This window comes from Poecilia formosa, unplaced genomic scaffold (genome assembly GCF_000485575.1).
Source record: "Poecilia formosa unplaced genomic scaffold, Poecilia_formosa-5.1.2 Scaffold54, whole genome shotgun sequence".
Taxonomy (NCBI): domain Eukaryota; kingdom Metazoa; phylum Chordata; class Actinopteri; order Cyprinodontiformes; family Poeciliidae; genus Poecilia; species Poecilia formosa.
The window spans coordinates 68,109-92,667 of NW_006799993.1; the positions used below are offsets into that span (position 1 = coordinate 68,109).

Below are 24,559 nucleotides of genomic sequence, written 5' to 3' on the forward strand. Positions count from 1 at the left end.
TGTGCTTTAAAATATATAGAAACGTGTGACTTTTTGCAAAATACCATACTCTGAATGGTATGTTTGCAAAAAACTGTAAACAATAAATCAAACAAAGTCCTATGAAAATTTGAATTAAAAAATGAAATTGAAAGACCTTCAAGGGCAAGAATGGATTCAAAAGATTAAGAGAAGTTGTGGCTCCTTGGGAGTAAAGGGTTGATTGCAGTGGTTATTTTTAAGCCCTCCCTACTGAATCATAATCTTTATTTTTAAAGTTTCACAAGCCTGGTGCTTGTTTGGAAACTAAATCAAACCACTGAACAAATATATAAAAACGATTTATACACAAGAGGAACAACCTAGAGGGAAGCATTTTTCTCATTTGAGTTGGTATAGTGCCAAATCCATAAAGCATTGATAAGTTATTTACTTGAATTTATATAAAACTATGACTTTGTCAAAAGGACACTTCTTTTCTGAGGAAGAGGACAACATTTGGATTATGGATCATGCTTCTGTTGCAGCTGACATGAAACATCTGCAGTCTTTTGAGCCTGTAGATTATTACAAGAAAACATCTGGAAATTATATCACTTCAAACCAGGTGAGAGTGAGGAAGTCTTGGAATAAAACACCTGCAAACATTAGTCACTATCCAGTGTCCTCTCTGCATGCAGACCATGTTCTTCAGGCCTCTTACTGTCAACCACTAATTCATCATCCTGACTACAGAGAGAACAATGCATACAGATGAGGGAATTAAACATGTACCTTAAGGTGACTATTAATTTCCTCCAAAGATCATTCAGCAAAACTCAAAATGCATGCAACCCAACATGATATAATCTATTGCTATTATTTGAAATAATTTGTACAGTTAATGAAAAAATATGCTACAGAGAGGTCATCCTAGAAGCTTTTTATAGAAACACAGACATCTGTAGTCATTTGGATTGATGTATAGATTGTGTTCAAGTACCAGGTTAAAAGTTAAGCGTATTCTCCTCCTCAAGCCATATGTTAAAGACATACCGTGTTGTGACAGTTTCCTGTCTGGAAATGTCTCCAGTGTCTGCTTCACTATGCCTGGCTGGATATGGAGCAATAACCTTCAGCGTGGTGGACAGAGGTTTGCTAATGAAAATTTCATGTGCAAACATGCCTCGGGTTGAACATCACCCACATGCAGCACCGAAGGAAAATTGCCTGCTGGAGACTATGTAATACTGGTGACAGAAGTCACTAATTTGTAGTCTACTTCAGTGGATTAGCTTTTCTATTTTTAAAAATGCAGTCAAATCATTGGATAATGTACTTTCCTTTAGTTATAGCATGAGACTTGTTCACTTTCTTCAGGCAAAATAAACGATCAAAAGAGAAGGAAGAGGATTCAGTGTTTTGTAAGACATCATAAGCAAGGTACTGTGTTTTTATAAAACAGTAAGATAAAAGAAAGGTCATGTGAAGCTTCATGGGTCATTGCATTATTTTAGGAACAACAACAGAGCTGATACTTCAGATTTGACATTTCATCTGCTGTTTTTCTCCAGGTCACTTCAGTATGACCTTGCCAGTCTTTTAGGTCTAGCCAAAATTATTCCGTCTTCCTCAAAGCTCACCTACTGGAATATTGAAGATATGAAGGTTTGTGTAAAATTGACGGCTAATTGACGGTAATTGACGGCTTCACTAACATTTTATCTGATTGCCTCACAATGTACAGTTGAGACCAGATATTTACATACATTGCATAGAAAATGCAGTCTATTTCCTCTCAGTCTGACATTAAATAAAACTGAATTTTTCAAGGTTTAGTTCAATTAAGGAATATCAATTTGCTGAATGATTGTTAATGCCTTTTAAGTTAATACAATCTACATACATTTCACTAGTATTTGGCAGAAGCTAGAGCTGCATTTTGAACCATGTTACTGGTTCAAATGTCTTGGGTATCCTTCCAAAAACTTTTCACAATAGTTGAATTATGCTCAATTCTGCCTGACAGAACTGGTAAAACTAGGTTTGTAGACTACCTTGTTCAAATGTTTTCATATTTAAAACTAATTTGTGTAAGGGAGCTCAGTTGTTTGTGTATAGTGGTGTTCCTTTCTTGTCTGTAGACAGAGGAGGTGCCAGGGGGTGGACAGTGGTGGCCATGGTCACCCCTGCAAAGTAATTAATTGTTCTCATTGGGAGGTAACTCACTAGTAGAGCACGCCACAGGAATAAGCAGTTCCCCTCCAAAACAGCTGGTGGCAGCAGTGACACATTCTTAGCATAGATTTTTAAAGATAGATTAATTTTCTTCAAGAAAACATTTTTCTGTGTTTAGTGAATTATTTGGTCTTAAGCTGCTATGAGGGAACAGCAGATTAAATAATCAGTGAGTATAACACTTATAGTATAGTTGTAAATTTAAGTGTTTATTCTCAATCAATCTTAATTCTAAAAAATAAAGAAATACTTTTGCTTTTTTTATTAATGTGGTTTGGATCTCCATATAAAAAAAAAATGAACATCCTTGAGTTGTTTTTGAAAGGTTGTTATAGTAATACAGCTTAATTGTGTAAAAAGAGAAAACTACTCAAACTAACTGCAGATTAATGAGAAAAATCCAATTTTATTGACTTTATCTCACATCTGCTGCCCAAGAAGTGATCATTTGAGCTACATGTATGTTCTAATATGATTATTTAATCAAATTGTGTTCTTGTTAATTTTTTTATCATCACATAGACCTGGCCAGCCTATTCATTAAACATTTACTAAGCTTTCAGACATGATCTTTTCCTACTGAAGCGCAAAGCAAACCACAACTTTTTACCTTCTAAACTCTTGTCATCCCCATGCCAAACAGCCTTCCTTCTCTCTAAACTGCACAGGTCAGGTTATCTTTAGTGCACATTGGATATTTATAAAGTCTTTGGCTGGAGAGTCAGTCACTGTTCTCTCAGGTGACTTAATGAGCCACAGAGGGGGGCACTTGGATTGAGGTTCGGTCTGCAGATTTCCCACAGGACGCATTACCCCCTCGGCATGTCCTTCTATTCCATTTAGACAAACGATAATGTTGTGGGTAGTAAAGTTTAAAACAAGTGAGGAGGAGAAGAGTCAGAGGGATGTTGCTGTAATACTACTGCTGTTACATAAATGTCCAAAAATATTCTCAGCATACATCCCTCAGCATCAAAAATTAGATCCGGTGTCTAAAAATAGAAACCAGATTCTACGCACACTTCATGCTGCAAGGAATAATCTCTGCTGTAGAGCAAGAGGAAAATACCTGGTTGCACCACAGATAGAACAAAGGTAAGAACAGGTTGAGGAATTGGAGGAATTGCACAAAATAAGATTTGATGTAAATTGAACACACACAAAAAAAATATGTAACATATAGTATAATTATGTCTCCCAAGGTAGACAAAAACTTCACTGATGGGATAATAAGAAAATATTATGGAAAACTCAGAGAGAGATACATTTCCTTACCTGATAGAGGTTAAAGCAACTGAGCAATTTGTGTTGCAGAGCAATGCTTTGCACAAGTATTAACAGTCCCAAAATGTTTCACCTCTTATGTTAAAATCAAAAATCAAATGTATTTTAATAGGATTTTTTGTGACAGACCAACACCAAGTAGTACATAATTGTGAAGCAGAAAGAAAAGAAGGTTTTCCAAACATTTTCCAACTAGAAATCTGAGTGTTTAGCGCATTTCCATAAACTGTCCTCTGGGTCAATACTTTGTGGAACTACCTATAACTTCAATTACAGCTGCGGGTTTTTGGTGTATTTCTGCAACAGCTGTACACACCTTAAGACTGATACTTCTACCTATTCTTCTTAGCTTGAACGTTGGATTTTATTTGGGGGTATTAAAGTAAAGGGGGACACAATATTTTGTAAATGTTTGGAAAGTGTGTTTTCACAATTATGAGCAATAATCAGTTGATCTAAATCATACAGTAACCCTATTAAAATACATAAAAAAGTTACTTTGTAATGTGACAAAATGTGTTAGCATGTTTTAAATGTAAAAGAGCCAAAACATGATTTTTAACACCTCATCCATGAAAGTGTGAGAACGGGGGCCTGTATTGAGAGCCTTTTACTCTCTGAGCTAAACTCTTTATCTTGCCTTGGAAGCTCAAAGAAATTTTTGAGCTCAAATCAAACTTTTCAGGACTTCCATTGTATGAACTGCCCAAAACTGTGACAAAGTTAGACAAATGAACAAACCATATTTGTTTTTTTATTGAACTGTAGCTGCACACACACTTGTAAAAAGAGTGTCCAATTATAAACTCACAAAAGGCATGGGGAAAAGTTTCTGGGCACTGGCACTTCATTGTCGCTGCCACAAAGCTGTGGCTGAACTGAATGTTTGAGATAAGTGCTTTGGAGCACAAAAACAAACTGAAACAAAAGAACGCGAGGTGGAGATTGGTTTAGTAAGTAAGACAGGCGGAGGAAGAGTCTCTGACGTCCAAGGGCATCATAAACCCCAGCATGCTTCTGCAACAACAAAGCCAACAGGGGCACAAATTCTCCACGCGCCACGAATCGATTTCACACAGCGAGGGGAGGACTTGGAAAGAGGCGTATCAGAGGAACACTGAAATTCTGTATCTTGTGTTATTGGATTTGGAGCAATGCAAGCTGGGGGATCCAGTCAGGAAGAGCTTTTCCCGAGCCTGGCACAAAAACCTGTGGCCGGCTGAGGAAAAGAGATTGCTCTGGCGGTTACCTTAGAATAAAATTCATAATAGGTGCTTAAAAATGGTGAGAAATAACTTTGCATGGCACACAGAAAAGTGAACAAACTTCATAATCTCTAACTTTGAAGAAAGCGTGGAGGACCTCCTTCTGAGTGAAAACAAACTTAAACTTTTATATAAGAATGTCATTTTTAAATAATTTGTGTATATTTTTCATTTGTCAAGCTCTGTGCTTGTCATGAATTATGCAAAATTAATCCAATTTAATTTAATTAAACTTGATTCAAGTAAAATGTGATTTTATTTTGTTTAATTTGTCTCTATTTTAATTTATAATATTTCCAAAGATCTTTCTTCATACATCTTCTTTATATTATGCTTGGCCAAAAGATTTTAAATCAATGTAAAATGGACAAGTGGAGGAGAAAAAGAATAATTAAACCGATCACTCATTAAGAGACAGCTCTTAATAGAATACATGTATGTGTTAATATGTGCAACTGGGCTACAGTTCCCTGTAGCCTTTAAAAAGTTCTTCAATACGGGTGAATGACAGGATGAAAATAATCCCAATGACGGAGCAGAAAACAATAGAGGTGATTAGAAAAAGTCATTTAAGAAAGTAATACATGAGGCATGTTATCAGAGGGTTAATGAGGAACATGGAGTACCACTGATGCTGAACTAGACATGGTCCTTACATAACCAAAGATTTGTCACTATCCTCAGCACAAACAAGCTCACCATGGAGAGGAGGGATCTCAGGGTCTCATCTTTGCTTTCTTGCAAATGATGCAGTTCCTTTTGCATCTTAGAATCATGACCTGCACCGTGCATCAGATCAGTTTGTTCTCTGGAAAATATACACGTTCTCTCAGTCCGAGACTGTGGTTCCCAGTTGAATCAATGTGGCAGGCTGATGAAGATTTTAACAAAGAAAACTGAAAAACTCACTTCATGAACAGCATGAAGTATGGGAGGAACCTGCAAAAAACAATAAAAGTTAGTGAGGTTATGAACTGAAGAAATGTTGGAGAATCCCACTAGATGCAGGGGGATAAAAACAACTGCAGACTGATAGAAAGGAAACTGAACTGGACTCAAAAAATCTACACACCAAAGCTGAAAGACTAACACAAAATAAACTCAGATGCAAAAAGAACAGAACACAAAAACACAAGGAATGGACAAGAATGGCAACACGTTTCAAACTATAATGAACACAGTGGTGCAAACAAATACGGCAAGACATTTTAAACAATAAGACCTTGTGATCAAAACATAACTAAAAAACAAAAAGCAATCCTTATCTGACATCCATATATTGTCTTGTTTTACCATACATTTCACATAGACCTGAAAATAAATAATTTAAAAAATGTATTGATTTTTCTGATCAAGTTGCATGAGGTGGTTATAATCCATAATGCTTAATTCTGCCATCAGACTTAAGGAAATATTCTCTACACTGATATTTTGAGAAACCAGATAATTAAAATCAGACTGTTCATGACAACATTTAAACCCGGAAAGCTGGTATGTGCAGAAATTTAAAATTATTAATGGATTATTTTAAAGATCCTAAAATGTCAAGTTGTTATAACTTATCTTTTTTGGCTTTCAACCAAGTAAAATTTCCTCCTACATGTAAATTCACATTTTCTGCCCAGTGGTTGTAAACCATCTTAAATTGGGAGATAGTAGTGACACGCCCCCTAGTGTTTTGTGGCTGCCAGGCCACGGGAGTTTGATAACCTTGCTCTGCGTCCGGGAGCATCACTGAAGGAATGTGAACGCTGAATGTCATCCTCCTGCTGCTAATTGTTGATTCAGCTCCGAGCGTCTCTCTCCCTATTGCGTGGCGGTCGGGTTTTACGCCGATCAGCCCTTCGTCTTTTCCCGCTCGGACCCGCGATGTTAAGCACCGAGCGTGTCTTGGAGAGTGGGGACCAGCCTTGCATCCAGCTGGAGCCCCTGAAGAGCACGCACCTGCCGGGCAAGGCGACGCCGACCGGTGGCAGCCGCGCCGTTTCAGTGGAAAACAGCCCGAAAGTGACCGCCAACGGAGTGCACGACATAGAGGACAGGATCCTGAGGATCACTGGATACTATGGCTACAACCCGGGCTACTCAAGTCACAGAAGTGAGTGAAAGGATGCAAGTGGAATTGGATGGTGAGGGGATGTGACAGGTGTACGCATTTATTTGCAAGGTGTGACACACGTTGCGCATGATTTTTTTAAAGAAACAAAATATGAAAAGAAAAACAAAAACAAGCAACGCAATGTGAATGTTAAGTATGTGAAAAAATATCTGTAAATTATATTTTTTTTAATTGCAAATGCACTGTGTGATTGTACAATCCCAATTAATTGGTTTCAAATTGACCCCATTAAGGAACTGAATTGCGTCGCCTTCTGTCAGCTGGAGGCTAATCCATCTCTGAGATTGAATGCAAATGAACAGCAACACACGCTGTTTCTTAAATCTACAGTTAAGCGTTTCAAATTTAGTTTGCAACAGATATTACCTGCAAATAGCACTCAAACTCCAGCCTGTAACGAATTGTTATATTTCAAAAACCATGCATCTCTGCAACACTAGCAATGCATGTGAGTTGCATGAGCTGTATGAATAAAATGCATGAACTATGGCAGTGTTTCAGCAGCTCTGCTTTAGGTTGTCAATATGTGTATGACTTGTAGGCTGATATTTGGCATTCTGCTGACTCTGAGACAATAGTAGGGATCGGACAAGAGAGCTGATTGTGCACTTTGTTCTACAAGAAACCTGCTTCCACTTACGCTAAACTGTTGTCTGAGCCAGTGGGAGAACAATAAGGGAAAAGATAAACTACTGTAATGCTTTCTGAAAAGAGTTGGGTGCTAAATATAGATTTTCTGATATTGAGGTTCTTTGTGCAGAGGAGAACTTTACAAGGCCTGAGGCAACAGACCAGACAACTTCACAAGTCTGCTGCACAACTGGCTGAATTTCTTAGTATTTTTTTAATAAAATGTGGAGCTAAATTATGTTCTCCTATGGCAAATCCTTGGAAATGTAACTCAAATGTCTTGAGATTCACAGCCTGATACCCTTCACTTCATTTAAATTGAGCTTGTCGTACCACAACTTCTCCCTCGAGCCATTACATAAGAGCTGTGCTGCAAATTCATGACTTCAAAATTCACATAGTCTGTGTTTTAGGATTTAGCTATTGAAATCTGTTACTGAGATGTTGCGTTCAGTGACATTATTTATCACACTGACAGACCTGTTTAAAATCTCAAAGGGAACAGGGATTGAGTCTCATTTAGCAGAGAATGGATGCAGCTGAGGCTCCGTCAGATGAGTTGAATGCACGTAAATTGATTTTTTTTAATGAAGCCGAGGGAAGCTAAACAAGCCATTAACTGCCTCATGTTTATCACAGCTGTCAGTTGCAGCAGACTAACCATGAATGCAATCCCACATTTCATTACAGAAATGTTTCTGCTCTTTTAGATTGATCATGCCACACCTGATTACCGAGAAGACGAAACTGCGACCAGATTAAGAGAACTTGAAACATTTGTGAAGAAAATAATTCTGAACACTGAAAGGGAAACTTTAGTATTCCGCTAATGTCTGGGAGATCTTTTTACTAAATGTACAGCGGCTTGCAGAAGTCTTCATATTTGCTTGACCTTGACCACAATTCAAGAATGGTACAAATTTTTCCCTCTAGCACAGACAGCTGATGCTTACAAACTAAAAAAAAAATGCTAAATTGAATCTTTTCAATAAAATGTATTAGTAAAGAACACATATTTCTTTTGTCATTTATTAGCCATATTTCTTTCTTTTATTTTTATTTAAAGGCGTGGTGTAAACATAACATTGTGATCGCTGAATACTTTGCTTGTACTGTGTGTGCTCAGTTTACTGTTGAGTAGGTAAAAATGGATAAAATTGTGGCCCACGAGAGCTTTAAACTTCACAATTTTGGTCCACGTGTTTAAAGGTTTGGACACCACTGTATTATAAACACAAACTTCAGCATAAAGTAATTTGGATTTTATGTCAGATTAAATTGTGTATGACTGCGCAGCAGAAAAACTATGAGAGACAGTTTTTAACATTTTTCACAACTAAAAATCTGGAGTCAGTACTTTGTGGAGCCATAATTGGCTACAATGAGCGCAGCAAGCCTTTCAGGTAAAGCCGGGCCATAAATCAATAACATTTATAGCATTCTGGGAGAGGAAAGGCCTTAGCTGCTCAACTTGTCACGCCCACAGTGAAAATATGATAAAATATCAACCTTTACAAGCTGTAAAATTAAATTGACAGTAGAAGTATCAATGATATATACAGAATAATAAGTATTTAAGCATATTTAATTTAAAAAAAATGTTGATGGCATATTTGTTTATTTTAACTATATCTGGTTTTCCTCAAGACATATTTCCATTTTTGACTAAAAAGTCATTTGGATTTGCATTTGAATCTCCTAACAAGACAAATCTACAAATGAAAGAATGCGATTCACTACAAAGCAGAAATCCCAACAGGTTAGATTTCTATCTACCCTTGTAATATTTCTTTGTTTTGTGTATTGTAAACTACAGTGGGGGGGATAAAAGATGGGCTGCAATGAAGGATGTAATTTCAGCAGATTATGATTGTAAAAGCCATTTCAAGATCATAGAAGCCGCTATATATTAAATCAGTGGGACAATTATATGCTATTTCTTCAATGCACAGGTTAATTCCTGAAAGTCAGTGTCTTTTCTTAAGTCAACCTCGAAGAATCACATTCAGGCACCTTGGTTTGTTTACTCCAGAGTCACATGCCTTTCAACCTGGTGAGTGTCATTTTCCCACTGAGGCTGTAAGACAAAAGAGCACCCAAACAGAACAGAAGGCTCATCCTGGGGTAATGATATATTTAGTAAGATCTTACTGCCAATTTGCTGATATTGCCACCTGCCATCTGTGTTGAATTACAAGATGCCTCAGAGGGAGATTGCGGACCACATTCAGAGATGGGCTTTGAAGGACAGACACAGAGAGACATGGGTATGTGGCCAGACGTAACCCATGGTAAGAAAACGTAACTTAGTAATACGGTTACAATGTTTTACTTTGCATGCACAGTTGAGACCACATATTCTCGATGTGTGACTTTAAATCAGATTAAAGTTTTCATGTTTTACGTCACTTAGGATTGTCAAAGTTATGCATATTTGCTTCATGGCAGAATAAGAGATTTATAAAAAAAATAAAATAAAAAAAAAAAAAACTTATTCAAATGTGTAGGTTCATTTCCTGTGCATTTGACAGAATTACCTTATTCGGTGACATGCTCTGGATGTCCTTCCAAAAGGTTCTCACAAAAGTGTGCTGTAATTTGGGCCCATTCCTCCCAGCAAAACTGATGTTGCTAAGATGTACTAAGATAATTGTGATGCTCACTTCAAAACATTGACTTTGTTCTTAAGCAACTTAGTAACTAATTTGGCAGCATGATTAGGATCCAAGTCTTTTTGGAAGACCTCTATTTTGCTAATTCACGCCTGCCACTTTTGGTCTGCTTTAAACGGACCAGAGTTTGTTTCCAAGTTGGTCCGGATCTTTGGTGCAGGTGTGAATACACTCATCCCGCTGCCAGCATGTTATAGGGCTGGGTGCACAGAGTATTTACAATGGATAGTTCACTTGCAAAAGATACAATATGAAAACAAACTGCACCATGCGAAATAAATAATTTAGGTCTGGACCAAACAAGTGGAACAAAGAACTTTCCTATTGTGAATGCACTGTAAGAGCATCTCTCATTGTGGAAAACATTATACTCCCACCCACATACTTCACAGTAGAAGAATGTAGAGGAAATTTACATTTCTTTTAAGTGTAGGTAATGTCATTCCAACCAAAACCTGTAACTTTGGTTTAATGAGACTAAAGCACATTTCCAAAAATGAAAAGCGCATTTGTATACGGTGATCTGACGTTTTATGTTTCTTTTAGTGTGATGGGACACAGAACCCGTGTTTTACTTGAACAGTATGAGGGTTGGGTATTCCCACGCTGCTTATACTCGCACGTCATTCTTCAAACAGTTGAACTATTATCTTGAATTTGAAGAAAGTAACAAAAAAAAAACATTTTAACTGTATATGTAAACCTAACCCCTGCAGAGACAGTAACAGAAGTCTCTTTACGAAAGCATATTTAAAAGAAAATGGCTCCTTAAGATTCCTGTCAGTGTAATTTGCAGCATGGCCTCAATAAAGAAGCTCATTTTGAAAATATGTCTACTGTGAGCACACACCCTGCTGTGTGAATACAGAGGCGGAAAATGACATTTGCAAAAGTTTTAGCATTGTTCCCCGTTTAGATCACAGCAGGGAGGCTGCACATCCTAAAAAGAAATTGCATAGTAACAAAAAGGCAAGACAGACAGTTATCATTATATGTCATCCTTCAGAGACAGTTTTTGTTTAGGAAATGTCTAGAATCAAAGAAAGAATAAAAACTGAACATCATTCTTTTGTTAACTTGAAATCATTTATGGGGTTAGGGTCTCCAAACAGTTGAACCTTGTTTTTTCTTTCTGAAACATTCTTTGTGCACACAGACTTATTTTGAACGGCCCTTCAAGCCTGCTCACTTTGTGCTATTTATAACCAGCCCAACGAATGGGATATAAGCTTTGCCTGAATGGCTTCTAGGGTGCTGCTAGTCTTAAGCTCTGGGCATACTTGTATAGGAGCAACACGCCCTGCAAGTAATGGGTGCAATTTATTACTGCAGCAGCTACAGAACAGTTGACCTGTCCAGAAGCCACACCACTATCGGTGAGATGCGTTTGTATTGTCTGTAAGGGGATTTAGTATTTTAGCTGATCTCTGAAAGTTTGTCCTTTTAAGACACTTGCTGTAATTGAAGAGAGAAAAAAGAAAAACTGAATCCTGAAAGCAATGGCTCTAACAGCATTTGCATTGCACTAAAGGTTGCTCAGGGGCAGTGGTCATATATGAAGTGTAAACACTGCCCTCTTGTGGTGGATAATTTTAATAGCTCAAATAAACAAATCCACTAACTACACTTTTTTCTGGCTGCTTTTTGCTACACAATATAGGGCCAAGGGATATTCCCAGAAGTTAGGGAATAATAGCAAAAAAAACAACTGAACTAATTTCTAAGTATAATCATAACAAAATACAAAAGCTGCATTAAACTTTGGCTGCATAAGTGTGTACATCCCTTAGATTATAAAGCACCGTGGGATTTCATTTCAACTCTAAGGGAAAAAATAAATACAAAAAAGTAAGAAAATTAGCCTGTGTAATTCATAAAAGTCTAAAATTATAAAATTATAAAACAAAGTTGTACACAATATACAGATGAGTTGATAAAGTTTTATTGCATTTAAACATTTTTGAAAATACAATCCCTCTGTTGGTTCTTTTTTGTAGTTTTTATAGCATGGTCTCTGTCAATTTAATTGGTATTGGGGAACATAGCTTTCATCTTTTCAATTATGTGTTGTGACATACACAAATCAGTGCAACTATTACTCTTGTTTTTAATTAAATGTAATAATTTGTAGCATCTCAGCATAGAGTAACGATTGTTCTCTGAGCGAATCATCTAATTTCACTAAAAGCCAGCGCTGTTACTGCTTGTAATTGATCATATTCAGCACTAGGTGTCCTCATCCTCCACTCCTCTTATGTTGCCACCAAGAGGACAGGAAACACACCTGGCCGTCTTACAGAAAAATGTTCAGAGGTTTTCAGTTCCCATTTCAGCTAAAATAAGTGTCGTCTGTCTCTGTGCTTTGGTCCTGATCCTCGGCAGAACCTGGTAAGTGTAACGGAGAGACGCAAACGACAAAGAGCTTTTTACTATAAACTGAGGAGCATTTGGTTCATCTACATGACAAAAGAGTCTGAATGGGCTAAGTGCGTCAGTGTGCACAGGAGCAACACAGTTGCTATGGAGGTAAAAAGCGAGGATGCTGTACTATATTGTGTTGGGGTTTGTAATGCATGCAGACCAGCTTTAATTTACACGCAGGCTCCAAATGATTATTTTGAATTTTACGTTACAGATTGCTTTATTTCAAAAACTATTTGAGACAGATGTTTGTACATGTATTGCTAGCCAGAACTGTACTTTGTCATGCTAATTTAAAGACAGAATTAAACTGTACAAAGAACTAGGTGATTTAAAAGTGGTCCCAAAAAGGAAGCAACAATTGACTGAAAAAATTTAAAATTTAAGGGGAGTTTCTCTAATCCACACATAGTCAGTACTATACATACAGGCTCAAACACATGAACACATCTCCACCAAATGCCATTAGCTGGACTATGCTACCCACAGTGAAGCAAATTGTAAATCAAGTTTTCAGCTCAGCATGAATGTCAAATTGGATTAAAATTTATACACAAATTATCCAAAGACCATTTGGAGAAACGTTTGATGATTAAATAAGTTAAAGACTGAACAGTTTAGTCACAATTACCTGAATTTTGTTGTAAAAAAAAATGGCTTTCAGGCCTAAGGCTGCTACTACAAATGTTTAGCAAAGTGGTGGTAGCATCATGCTACCAGTTTTTTGCTGCCAGTTTCAATCGCAAAGTGGACAAAATATAAAGACAGACTATCTTGAAATGACGGTCAAGAAACATCTGGGGAACAGGACAATGATCCTAAATATAGATCTAAACTGAATTTGCAATGAATGAAGCATACTAAAATTAAACTTCGAGAATCTCATTAGCTCAGTGCTATTGAAAATTTGCGAACTACTAAACAATTTCAGTGAACTCCATCATTTAATGAGGGCGTTATGTAAATATCAGTAATTCAGACTGGATATTTATTCCATAAGCCTGTTTGTAGTTGCAGAAGTGTGGAATTTGTCTGCACTATTTAACCAAATATTACTGTAAGTGCACATGTAGATTGAACCTTTTTGAATGAGAGAAAATGCACAACAAATTCAAATTAAGCAAATTTCTGTTTTAAAATTCATTGAAGTTTTACATTGGATAATTATACTAAACACCAAAAAAGAACAGTTTGAATACCCATAATAAACACCAGAATTAATATTTAAGTCATGCCGATTAGTCTATGTAAACCTCTAATTAGCTGTGGCGCTATTTCGTTGCCACAGCTGTGTATTTTAAAGCTACTGAAAACACAAGATGTGAGATGGAGCTGAGTCTGTGATGTTATCTAATGGTTGTTGACAGAACAGCATAAAAAGGTAAATAATAGAGAAATAAGCAATCATCTCCAAATGCAGGATCACCAATGTACAGTTTGAAGTTAATCCTTAGCCTCCTCTTGTGTCTTTACTCCAGGTATTTCTCTTAATCCGATAGTGATTAGCATCCCTGGCTCTGCTGACTGGCTGTCTGGTTGTTGGCTCCATTCATCTGCAGAGCTATTTTTGAGCTTAACCCTCCCAGATGAATCGATTCCTCCCATATATCCTCTAATCTGTTCTTACAACAGTTACATTTCATAGATTTTTTTTTTTATTGAGTGACCAGGGAACAGAATTTACATATAGTAAATCACAACTATTTGAACACTTTTACATTTTGTCACAGTATAGCCACAAGGTTTAGAGTATGTCATTGAGAGAGGCACACATTAGGGCATGATTCTGGAGTGAAAGGGAGATGATACATGGTTTATTTATTTTATTGTTTTATTTAAAATTTGAAGAACTGTACTAAAACCAATTTGGCTTCATCCCTCTTTAATATGAAGAGTCAAAGTTTAACTTCCTGCTGAACCACACTTACAGTCAGAGATGCAATGAAATGGTTGATGCTTCTAGTTCAAAGCATAATCATATCTTAGAATGGCCTAGTCAAAGCTCAGACCTAAATCCAGCCAAGAGTCTGTGAAATGAACTAAACTTAAAGCTGTAAAAGACTTACCCCAAAAGACTAGCAACTGTAATTGCAGCTGATGTTAAAACCATTGACTCAGGAGATTTGAATATAAACGTATGCCATTCTTTTATAGATTTTTATTTCTAAAATAACAATTTGGGAATCTTGTATACGTTTCCTCCTACTTCCCCATTGTGAAATTTTGATCTATCACAAAATTCATCATTTAGTACATTAAAGTTTGCAGTTCTAACAGCAAGATGTGGAAAAATCCAAGGGGCAAAAGTGATTGTAGTAAAAAAAAAATTCTCTGCATGTAAACACAGAAATGATCATGTTTTTGTGATGTGACCCAGTTTTGGCCAATTGTAACACACAACCGAACAGCAGAAAGGGTCGCTCTGATCTGTGATGCTCTTTGTAGTTGTAGCGAAGCTTTAACCGATGAGGACTCTAAGAAAAGATAGAAGGTGGGTGGAGAACAAGCTCAGTGTGATAAAACAAACCTACTGCAAACCACTACTCACGTTGTGTGTCCTTTATTATTTTCTGACTTTTGGGTCGAAACACCAGTTTCCATCCCGAGTTTGATGGCATGTTACATAGAAATGTGCTTACTTCCTTCACAGCCCTGCACATCTGACTGCACACACTGAGCATTGGCATGTTATTAAAATCGAGGCTGAACAAATACGCTGGTCCATTACCTGTGGTTTGCAGGCAAACCACAGGTAAAGATTGAATGACCAGAGGGCTTTCCTTGAAATGGAAACTTGTGTTTACAATCCTGCAGATGACTCTTAAAACCACATAGCTTCTGATGGGAGGGTTCCCCTTGCGCAAAAGTGATGGAATAAAGATATTGAATATCTTTACAGTAGCGGCAGCATCACAAAGTAAATATTTAATGTAGGCATTCTCAGATAACTGGAAACATTTACTGCAAATGGGTATAAAGAAACACCTATTAAAAGTTGTTACAAGAATGAAATCAGGGGCATGTGTGGCTCAGTTGGTGGAGCACACACACCTGAGACCGTAGTCCTTGATGAGGTTGTCCTGGGTTAGATTCCCGGTCTCGGTCCATTTGCTTCATGTCTTTACTTTCTCTCTGCTCTCTCTTTCCTGTCCATTTACAGCTCAATAAAGACCACTGGGGCCCAAAAAATCTTTAAAAAGTACAATGAAATCCAAGTGGCTACCTCTGTACAGTCATAATCAATAAGCTAGAATGTGTATCCAGATGAGCAATGTTTATTAGATCAAACGTATCTTTTGAAAATATAAACTTTTAAGCAGTTATTAAGCATTTTATTTTCAATTAAAAATATACATTTTGTTAGTCTGGTGTGATATTCTAATCTTAATCTTCCATTAGCTGTAAGGAGAACGTAAGCTCAGTAGGACATAGCGGCCATCAGAGTGACGCACGTCAGACTTATGAATGTTGTTTGTATTTTCAGAAAAAGACGGAAAGTAAAGAAATTTACAACCTCTGCATGTCTCTATTGTTTCAAGTGTGCAACACTTGTATAGGCACTCCTGGTCAAAAGATTTTTTTAGATATATATATATATATATATATATACACATATAATTTAATTACAGTGAAAATTTTAATAAAATTCATCCATCCATCCATTATCCTACATCCTTATCCCTAGTGCGGTTGAGAGGGCCCTGCACAGGTCACCAGTCCATCGTAGATAAAATTAAACATTTAACTTTGAATATATTTCTTTTCATTGTGGATAACTAAAAAGCTTTTTAATCACTATTTATGTTTTGCTCCAGCAATTTTATTTTAAATGTAGCTTACCCAGGATGCTAATAAATATGTTTGGGACAACAAATGTGTAAATAGATTCACATGACGTTAAATGTGAAGTGTTATTCATCTTCTCGGCAAGAAGGGCGTTAAAATGTCCTGTTTTTGTAATAAAATCCAGTACTGAAATGCCATGTATTCACATGAACAAAAAATACGTCTTTTTTTTTTTATACCTTGTGGCTCACTTGATTATCGTGGTGGAGGCAACAAGAAGAAGCTCTACAAATACATCTGACTCTTAAGGAGCAGCCAAGAGCAGGAGATGAGCTAAGAAAAGGGGGGAGAAAGAGGACAAAAGTGTAGAAGAAGCCAGGGTAGCCTGGTCAGGTGGAGAGGTGGGGGGACGGAGGAGGATGGAGCGGAGGAAAGGATGGGGCCACAGCTAACGCAGCATAATCAGCCAGGGCTGCTTGGTTACCTTCCAAACAAAGCTGCTGATTTGTTGAAGCAAAAACAAGAGGAGGGGAAACGCGAGACAGAGAGACAGATAGGAAAGAGGGGGAGGACAGAAAGAGATGAGGTGAGTGATTGTGCCTTGCCACACAGACTTGAAGTGCATTCTCCCTTGGAGACGGTAGCAATGCTGAAGCTTTACATACCAGTGCAACTGTAGAGCCTCCACTTCACTCCCACTGAGCTGTGTAGCTATCCGGAGAGAAGGACGGCATCAGGGACGTTGAGGACGCTGGACTGGAGACTTCCAGAAAAGTCTGGACCGAAGACGAAGAGTGGTCTGCTAACGGGAAGGGGCCTTTGAAGTGTGCGGAGACGAAGCGAGGGGCAGTCAGCATTCTGAGAATGCACCGAGGTAGCAGAGGGAGCTGCTGAGTGTTTTGGCTTGTGCACCCGCATTCACACACCCACACACACCTTCCACTGGAGGACAGTGTGTGGTGCCCCCAGTGGAGAATGAAGAAGCACTCGGCCCGAGTGGCTCCTCTCAGCTCATACAGCACGCAGGTCCTGACCTGCCCCAACTCTGAAGGTAAACTGAGGCCTTGACCACTATTTAGACTTGGCATGAAGTGGGTTACTGTCAGAACTAGCTCAGAAAGGCTATTTGGTACTACAAAATTAGGTTTATGTTTAAAAAATTAAATAGATGAACTGCAAAAATCTGCAAATCTAAAAACTTTAGAGGCTACCTTTACGTCACAGGGTTTAAAATCAAAGGGAATTTACCTAGAAAATATGATGCTGTTTAAGAGGTTTTTTTTTTGAATATTTTTGTTGTTTTTTTGCAGCATGTTAAGACCTAAACCTCACCCATTTTTACATCTGTTTATCCTGCTCAACTATCCTTCTTGCATTCAATTAAAAAAACTTTCCTATTTATCTTAAGACTGCCACACAGACACCCTCCACCCTCACCTTTTATATCAGAGATTACATAATGTTACATCCAATCAACTTTTCACCCGTTTCATCAGATCCATGGCACAGCTTCCAGTCTAATTAGGATAAAGACTTGGTGTGTACGGCCCAGAGTCAGGCTCACTAACGCTGCAGACATTACTGGGTTCTTCTTATTGGATTCAGCGGAGCTCCATCAATCAGTGCTGCTGGCATGCAGCGTTTGTGGTGGGGATAAAATGCAGGATGGATTGAAATACGAGTTTCTAGCAGTACACTGCATCACACAGATTTGATAAGCTGTCCAAGTACAAGCTGGAAGTGAAAGATCCTCTGCTACAATGTTCTGTAGGATAAAATGTTGATACAAATTTTCATGGTGTTTCCTTAGAAACTAAATGTAAATTATCCCAGTTTTATGTAATTTAGTTTAAATTTGCAGTATACTTAAAGGTTTGTCCTCATTCCCATTCAAAACTGATCAAGAAAATGGTTTAGCTCATTTCCTGGTGCATGCATATAGAGTTATGACAGTGCTTTCTGTGTTGGCTTTCAGAAAAGAAAGGAAAGCCTATAAAAGAATAAAAAAAATTCCCTCGATCCTGCAGGAATTTCAGTTCTCAGATTTCCTATCTGGCACACAGCAGATTCATTAGGTTGATTAAGAACTTTTGCAATGACAGAATGTAATTAGACCAAATCCCTGGATGAACTTGCTAAAATAAACCATGTTGGTGGTGATTTTTTTTTTTTTTTTTTTTTTTACTTTCACGGTTCAGTGTCGATCCATCCCAGACAGAGAAAAACTTTAAAGTGAAATAGTCTGAATATTGATGAAAGAAGCTGATGTTTTTGGTTGTGTTTCATTTAAATTAAGAATTCATAAGACATTACTTTTCCCTAAAAATCTCTACAAAATATGTTTTTGCTGACGCCCCTAAATAAAATCCAGTAGAAGAATCTACCTGTGTGTAATTGCAACTCAGTAGCTGTTCTTTGAAGACCCCAGAGTTTTGTCTGCATTTGACTGCAATGATATCAAGCTATCCACCTAAACTGACTGTTCAAGGAAAGAATAATCAGAGTAGCAGCCAAGAGGCTCTTAGGGACAAGATGGGTATTAGTTATAAACTCCACACATCTGGAAAGTGGTCTAATGCTGTGTGATGGACACAAAGTACCAAGGTTCACTGCAATTTACATTGCTAAACTGATGCAACTATTTTGTTAAATTTTCCTGAAGGGATCAATAAAATCTCAACCTATCTACCATTGTTGACAGAAAGCCATAAGACGTCTGGTTTGCAGTTTACTCGTAGGTGCAAAACATCGTGTGGAGGAAGACTATAACTGCACATCACCCTGAACAAATCAAGCATAGTGACGGTCGTGTCATGCTGTGGGGATGCTGTTTTCAAACAAGGACAGGAAAGCTGGTCAGAGTTGATGGGAAGATGGATGGAGCTAAACAGATTACATTTCTGGAACAAAACGTGTCTACAAAACCAGATCTGAAATGTAATGCAGTCAAATGTAATTTGACTGCAACATCTCCATGTTTTAGTCAAATTTCAGACCTTAATCCATTTAAGAATCCATGGCAAGACTTGAAAAATTATGTTCATAGACTTTCTCCATCTAAGCTTCCAGAGAAATGTAGCAAATATATTTCTTTGATCTGTACAGCTGGAAGTGAAACACACCAAAAGAATTGCAGCTGCACTCTGTGTTGTATCATCACATCAAGTACAAGCAAAATAAATCATTTTGTTTGGAACATAAACGATGTGAAAATAATTATTTCTCTTGTAATGAATTTGTTAAATTAAGCTAAATGAGGATTTCAAAAAGATCCCATTTTTTTGTCTCTTGTTTTATTTAAACAGTAAAACTACATTTAATACTTTTCACAACTGTTAGAAGAACTCCTGTCAAACATTGCTAACCTGTAATAAGATTTCATTTGGATTGTAGCACTTCGGTACAAAGCACTTTGATGACAGACTATTTGAAGTTCAGTTACTTGTTTCGCTGCTGTTGTCTCATTATAGATAACAAACAAAAGCTTATCCGATGCAATAATGAGGAATCATAAGTTACACAGCAGAGCTTCATGCGCTGAGCTTGCAAAAAGCAAACAGCAACCAGCACATGCCATCTTTTATTCCTGCCTTGGTGTAAATTGATCACACCGTTGAGAGGTAAAAAAAAAAAAAAGGAAAAAAAAAGAAACTAAAGACGAAAGATCTAAGTGTTCCCCGTAAATGCACACACAGACCCATCACTTCAAGTGTTACAGCACAGTTAAGGTCCAGGAGCCATTTCTTTGTGCTTTGTCCATTAGGGCACAAAGCCAGATCTGCATCACTGATGGAAGATTAAAGTATTGTCTGCCCATTGCTACATCAGTCAACTCCTCTGTCTATAAATAAAAACACAGCTGGTCTGCACCAGCTTGAGTACCAAGGTTGGCATGACTTTCTTGTGGAAAGTCATGTGGTTAGATTTACACCTACTTAATGGGCATCAGGTGACTGTACACAGTTGACCACAGGGGCAAGGCAGTACATGCTGCATCATGAGGTGACGAAGCTATATTTATGACATGTACAGCCACCATGCAAACCCAATCCATTTTAAACTATTCCTTTCTTCAGACATTAGTGCATCTCCAGCAAAAAATGCAGACTGAGGTAATGATCAATGAAAGCAGTCGATCAATAATGCTTGTGTGATGGGATGCAAGCCAGACGGTCATACTACTGTATGACTGTCTGGCTGTTAGAATATGATGAATATGATGCAGTCATTATAAGACTGCTTTCTTCCTTCTTATTGTCTCCCCAGGAGAGGATGGTTCAGAGTCTCGACCAGAGACCCCAGGCAGCGACACCAGCATCGAGAGTCAGTCCTACCAGACATGTGGCAACACAGTTCTGAAGGTGCTGGGTGGTCTTCTGATGGTGTTGTGCGTGTCCTCCTCATGGGTGGGTACCACTCAGGTGGTGAAGCTGACCTTCCAGTCTTTTTCCTGTCCCTTCTTCATCTCCTGGTTCAGCAGCAACTGGAACATCTTCTTCTTCCCCATATACTACTCTGGACATGTTTTTACCACAGGCGAGAAGCAGACTCCCATTCAGAAATTTAGGTAAACCTCCTAAAAATTCCTTATTCTGCACTGTAGTTCAGTTAGCAGCAAACAGGTCCTGGGTTTGAATCCTGGACTGTTCTTCCTGTAATGTGTGAGTTCACTTGGTATAATCCAAAACATGAGTGTAAAGTTAATTGATTAATCTAAATTTTTCTGAGGTTTATGTGTGTGTGTGTGTGTGTATATGATTGCTTGTCCTGTGAGAGGTGGTATATCCCACCTCTCACCCAATGACTGCTGAAGATATGTCCCAGCCCTCCACAACCCTGCATGAACAGTGGGTATAGATCAGTGGTCTCAAACTGCATTCCTCAACGGCCAGAGTCCTGCAACTTTTAGATGTGTCCCTTGTCCCACACTTGAACTAAATGTCAAGTGTGGGACATTTAGTTCAAGTGTCCCAGATTTACACCTACTTAATGGGCATCAGGTGACCGTACACAGTTGACCACAGGGGCAACTGTGTACGGTCCCCCTGTGGTCACGGAGCTTATTAGTAGCTCTAATAAGCTACTATTAGAGCCTGGAGTGGTGAAGCAGAGAGACATCTAAAAGTAGCAGGATACCTTGAAAAGTTTGTTTTCCAAGTAACTGAACACACCATGAACAGCACCTGTCAATAGCACCTTATGCAGTTTACAAATCACTGAATCTCTGCTGGAGCAGGACAGGTGCTATTCAAACCATCAGGGTATTCTTGAGGAGAAATGGCTAAACAAGCTGATTAAACTTTACTCCAATGCAACATTTCTCACCTTCAGGGAGTGCAGTAAACTCTTTGGGGAGGATGGAATGACTCTCAAGCTGTTTGTTAAGAGGACTGCACCCTTCTCCATCCTATGGACACTGACCAACTACCTGTACCTCTTAGCATTGAAGAAACTGACTGCCACTGACGTCTCTGCCCTCTACTGCTGCCACAAAGCCTTTGTCTTTCTCCTCTCATGGATTGTCCTCAAGGACCGGTTCATGGGTGTTCGGGTCTGTATGAAACATAGAGACAGTTCATACAACTGTGTGTGTTTGGCTCTGATGGTTGTTATTCTCTATGGACAGATTGTTGCTGCCATAATGGCCATCACAGGTATAGTCATGATGGCTTATGCAGATGGTTTTCATGGTGATTCATTTGTGGGTGTGGCTCTGGCTGTGGGCTCTGCCTCAACTTCAGCTCTCTATAAGGTCAGGCTGATGGCTGTATAACAATTGTACCAAAACAGTAATTATCTCTAAGTCTGTTTTGAGTGTCTTATTATTTCCTCACCTTCCAGGTTCTGTTTAAGATGTTCCTTGGCAGCGCTAACCTTGGAGAGGTTGCTCATTTTATTTCAACAATGGGCTTCTTCAACCTTATTTTCATCTCCTGTGTTCCCCTCATCCTCTACTTCACCAGGGTGGAGCACCTGGGCTCCTTGTCTTCACTACCCTGGGGTTACCTGTTTGGACTGGCAGGACTGTGGCTGGGTGAGAGAGCATGTACTAAAGCATGTTCTAAAGAGTGTCATAGAAAACAGATTTGCAAATTTAATGTATTTTATAGGGGTATTATGTTATAAATATTCTTCTGAATGCAATGGACTTCAATTGATTTTATTAATGATCGTCAGAATAAATTCACAATACTGTTTCAGAATTTAATTTATTCATTTCGAAGGACTTTCCTTCCACTGTGAAGTTATGAGCTACTTTGTGTTGAGCTACTTCAAAATACTTGAAGTAGGTCAAGAAAAGTTTCAGCGATTTAAATTATTTTTCAAGGCACTGTAAGCTGTACCTGAAGTCTGTACTAGCAACAAAAATTAGAAACCTAGTAGTTACACACCAGCATACCCAGTTTAAATCCAACAGTATTTTAATGTTTTAACAGTGTGTATAGGCCTCATTGCAGAAAACAAATGTTCCTACCAAATTTGATTCAACACATTGTTTAAGTTCAACAAATTTAGTTCTGCTTAACTTTGTCCATGTGTTTTCCAGTCTTTAATATTCTGGTCCATGTCGGCGTGGTGCTGACTTACCCCATCCTCATCTCCATAGGGACACTGCTCAGTGTGCCTGGAAATGCAGGTATGTAAATCTTTAATTTTCTCCAACATTACCCCTGATGTTCTGATTAGATCCCCTTCGTTTCACTGTAAGTGAACACAGTCGTTAAAGAGGACTGAACGTCCACACACACTGGGGTCCTTGTACTGTGAGATCAGTACTAAGGGCCACAAGTGCAAACAGATTACACAGCAAGTCTGCTTCTTCCATCCTGGAAATCCAATCATTGGTGCGCCACAACAGACCCTGCAACTATCATCTCGCTGAGGGAGGATCGGGTTGCCACGGCGACACTAAATGCCTGCAGTCCACTTCTTTTCTTTAACCACAATGTGCTGGATGAAGGTCAGTGGGTTACGGCAACCTGTCCCGGAGCTCCTGATCGCAAAGACGGAGAGGATCAAGTGGATCGCTTGCGCTGATTATAAGCCGCATTTATTACACTCATCCCCCACAGCCAGAGTCCTGCTGTTTATCTTACTTAATGTAATTAATCTGAATTTGTTTTTGTTTCACTGACACCCTCCATGGCCTCTTTTCTGCCCGCTCTACTTCTTGCCTCCCTCTTTCATTCACATCTAGCTGTAGATGTTTTGAAACATGAGGTGATCTTCAGCGTGGTGCGGCTGGCTGCCACCTGCATCATCTGCCTGGGGTTTCTGCTCCTGCTGCTGCCAGAGGAGTGGGACTCAGTCACCCTTCGATTCTTCGCCAACATTGCTGACAAGAAGTCCGAGGAACACGGAGAGGAACTGACAGAGTCCAGTGGCCAGACTCGAAGTCGGAGTCGAGCAAACGGCACCGTCTCCATTCCCTTGGCATGACACGGCTGGATTCTCATGATAACAAGAGTTAGCAAATCCCTTGTGTTTCCTCTCTGATGTTGTTGCTGGCAGAAAGCTCAGTCTGTGCGGACTTCTCATTCAGGAGGACAGCATTGACTAAGTTAAAATGTAATCTTTACTTTGCATAAGTACCCCTGTCACTTCACAAAGGGGGAGGAGAACACTTATGGATCATGCAAACCAGAAAAAGGCTGAAACTGGTATTTACTGTGGAAGTAGTTGCAATGCTCCATCTTATGTCCTGCACGCACCCAAAGCAAGAGCTGACTGGCTTCTCCTGATATGCTCTGCAAACTGTATTCTGTGAATATAAATTTTGGCAGGGCCAGTTTGGCTCAAAATATTTCTATTTATTTAAATCTGTTCGAGCCAGAGTATCAATTTTAAGTCTAAGCAGTCTTACTGACGAGAATGGCTATTATACTGTGAGTAATGCAGAAGCTCTTTGCGTTTTATAATAAAAGATTTGAAACCTCTAGAGATTGTGTTTCCAGTTGAAGAAAGAGTTCAGGTTAAAGTTGCATGGTGGTGTTATATTTTGTTGTTTGATGACAGGTTTTTAATTGGATTCAGACCAAAAAAGTAAACAAATTAATTAATATTTTGAAGGTTCTGCTTATGCTGCTCCTAATTTATGCTTCACAGTATATATATTTTTTTCCCAATAGCCAAGTTTAAAAAAAAACTGCTGTCAAAATAGCTTCAGCTGAATTAAACACAAACTA

General features: G+C 38.5%; 1 protein-coding gene and 1 long non-coding RNA gene across 4 annotated transcripts; one reads left to right on the forward strand and one right to left on the reverse strand.

The window, feature by feature from the left end:
- Positions 1 to 4,223: 4,223 nt before the first annotated feature.
- On the reverse strand, positions 4,224 to 6,540 carry LOC103138704 (uncharacterized). Its single transcript, XR_476308.2, has 2 exons — positions 6,456 to 6,540; positions 4,224 to 5,684 (listed from the first exon to the last, which is right to left on the reverse strand). It is a non-coding gene; the product is annotated as an uncharacterized LOC103138704 (long non-coding RNA).
- slc35f4 (solute carrier family 35 member F4) lies at positions 6,406 to 24,314 on the forward strand. Of its 3 annotated transcripts, XM_007553012.2 has the most exons (8): positions 6,406 to 6,843; positions 9,693 to 9,785; positions 20,640 to 20,940; positions 21,705 to 21,924; positions 22,000 to 22,125; positions 22,215 to 22,407; positions 22,921 to 23,010; positions 23,572 to 24,314. In XM_007553012.2, the coding sequence occupies exons 1-8, from the start codon at positions 6,615 to 6,617 to the stop codon at positions 23,811 to 23,813; spliced, it is 1,494 nt and encodes a 497-aa protein (XP_007553074.1). In that variant the 5' UTR covers positions 6,406 to 6,614; the 3' UTR covers positions 23,814 to 24,314. The 3 variants fall into 3 exon arrangements, with proteins under 3 accessions (XP_007553074.1, XP_007553075.1, XP_007553076.1); XM_007553013.2 differs by lacking the exon at positions 9,693 to 9,785 and having other exon boundaries at positions 6,459 to 6,843; XM_007553014.2 differs by lacking the exons at positions 6,406 to 6,843; positions 9,693 to 9,785 and adding an exon at positions 16,652 to 17,424.
- Positions 24,315 to 24,559: the final 245 nt, after the last annotated feature.

What these genes read in the sequence shown, in the direction of transcription:
- slc35f4 (XM_007553012.2), top strand. Translation starts at nt 6,615, where the DNA reads ATGTTAAGCACCGAGCGTGTCTTGGAGAGTGGGGACCAGCCTTGCATC. An exon ending in GGGCTACTCAAGTCACAGAA is followed by an intron (nt 6,844 to 9,692) that starts GTGAGTGAAAGG and finishes TTGAATTACAAG; the next exon opens with ATGCCTCAGAGGGAGATTGC. An exon ending in ACTGGCAGGACTGTGGCTGG is followed by an intron (nt 22,408 to 22,920) that starts GTGAGAGAGCAT and finishes TGTGTTTTCCAG; the next exon opens with TCTTTAATATTCTGGTCCAT.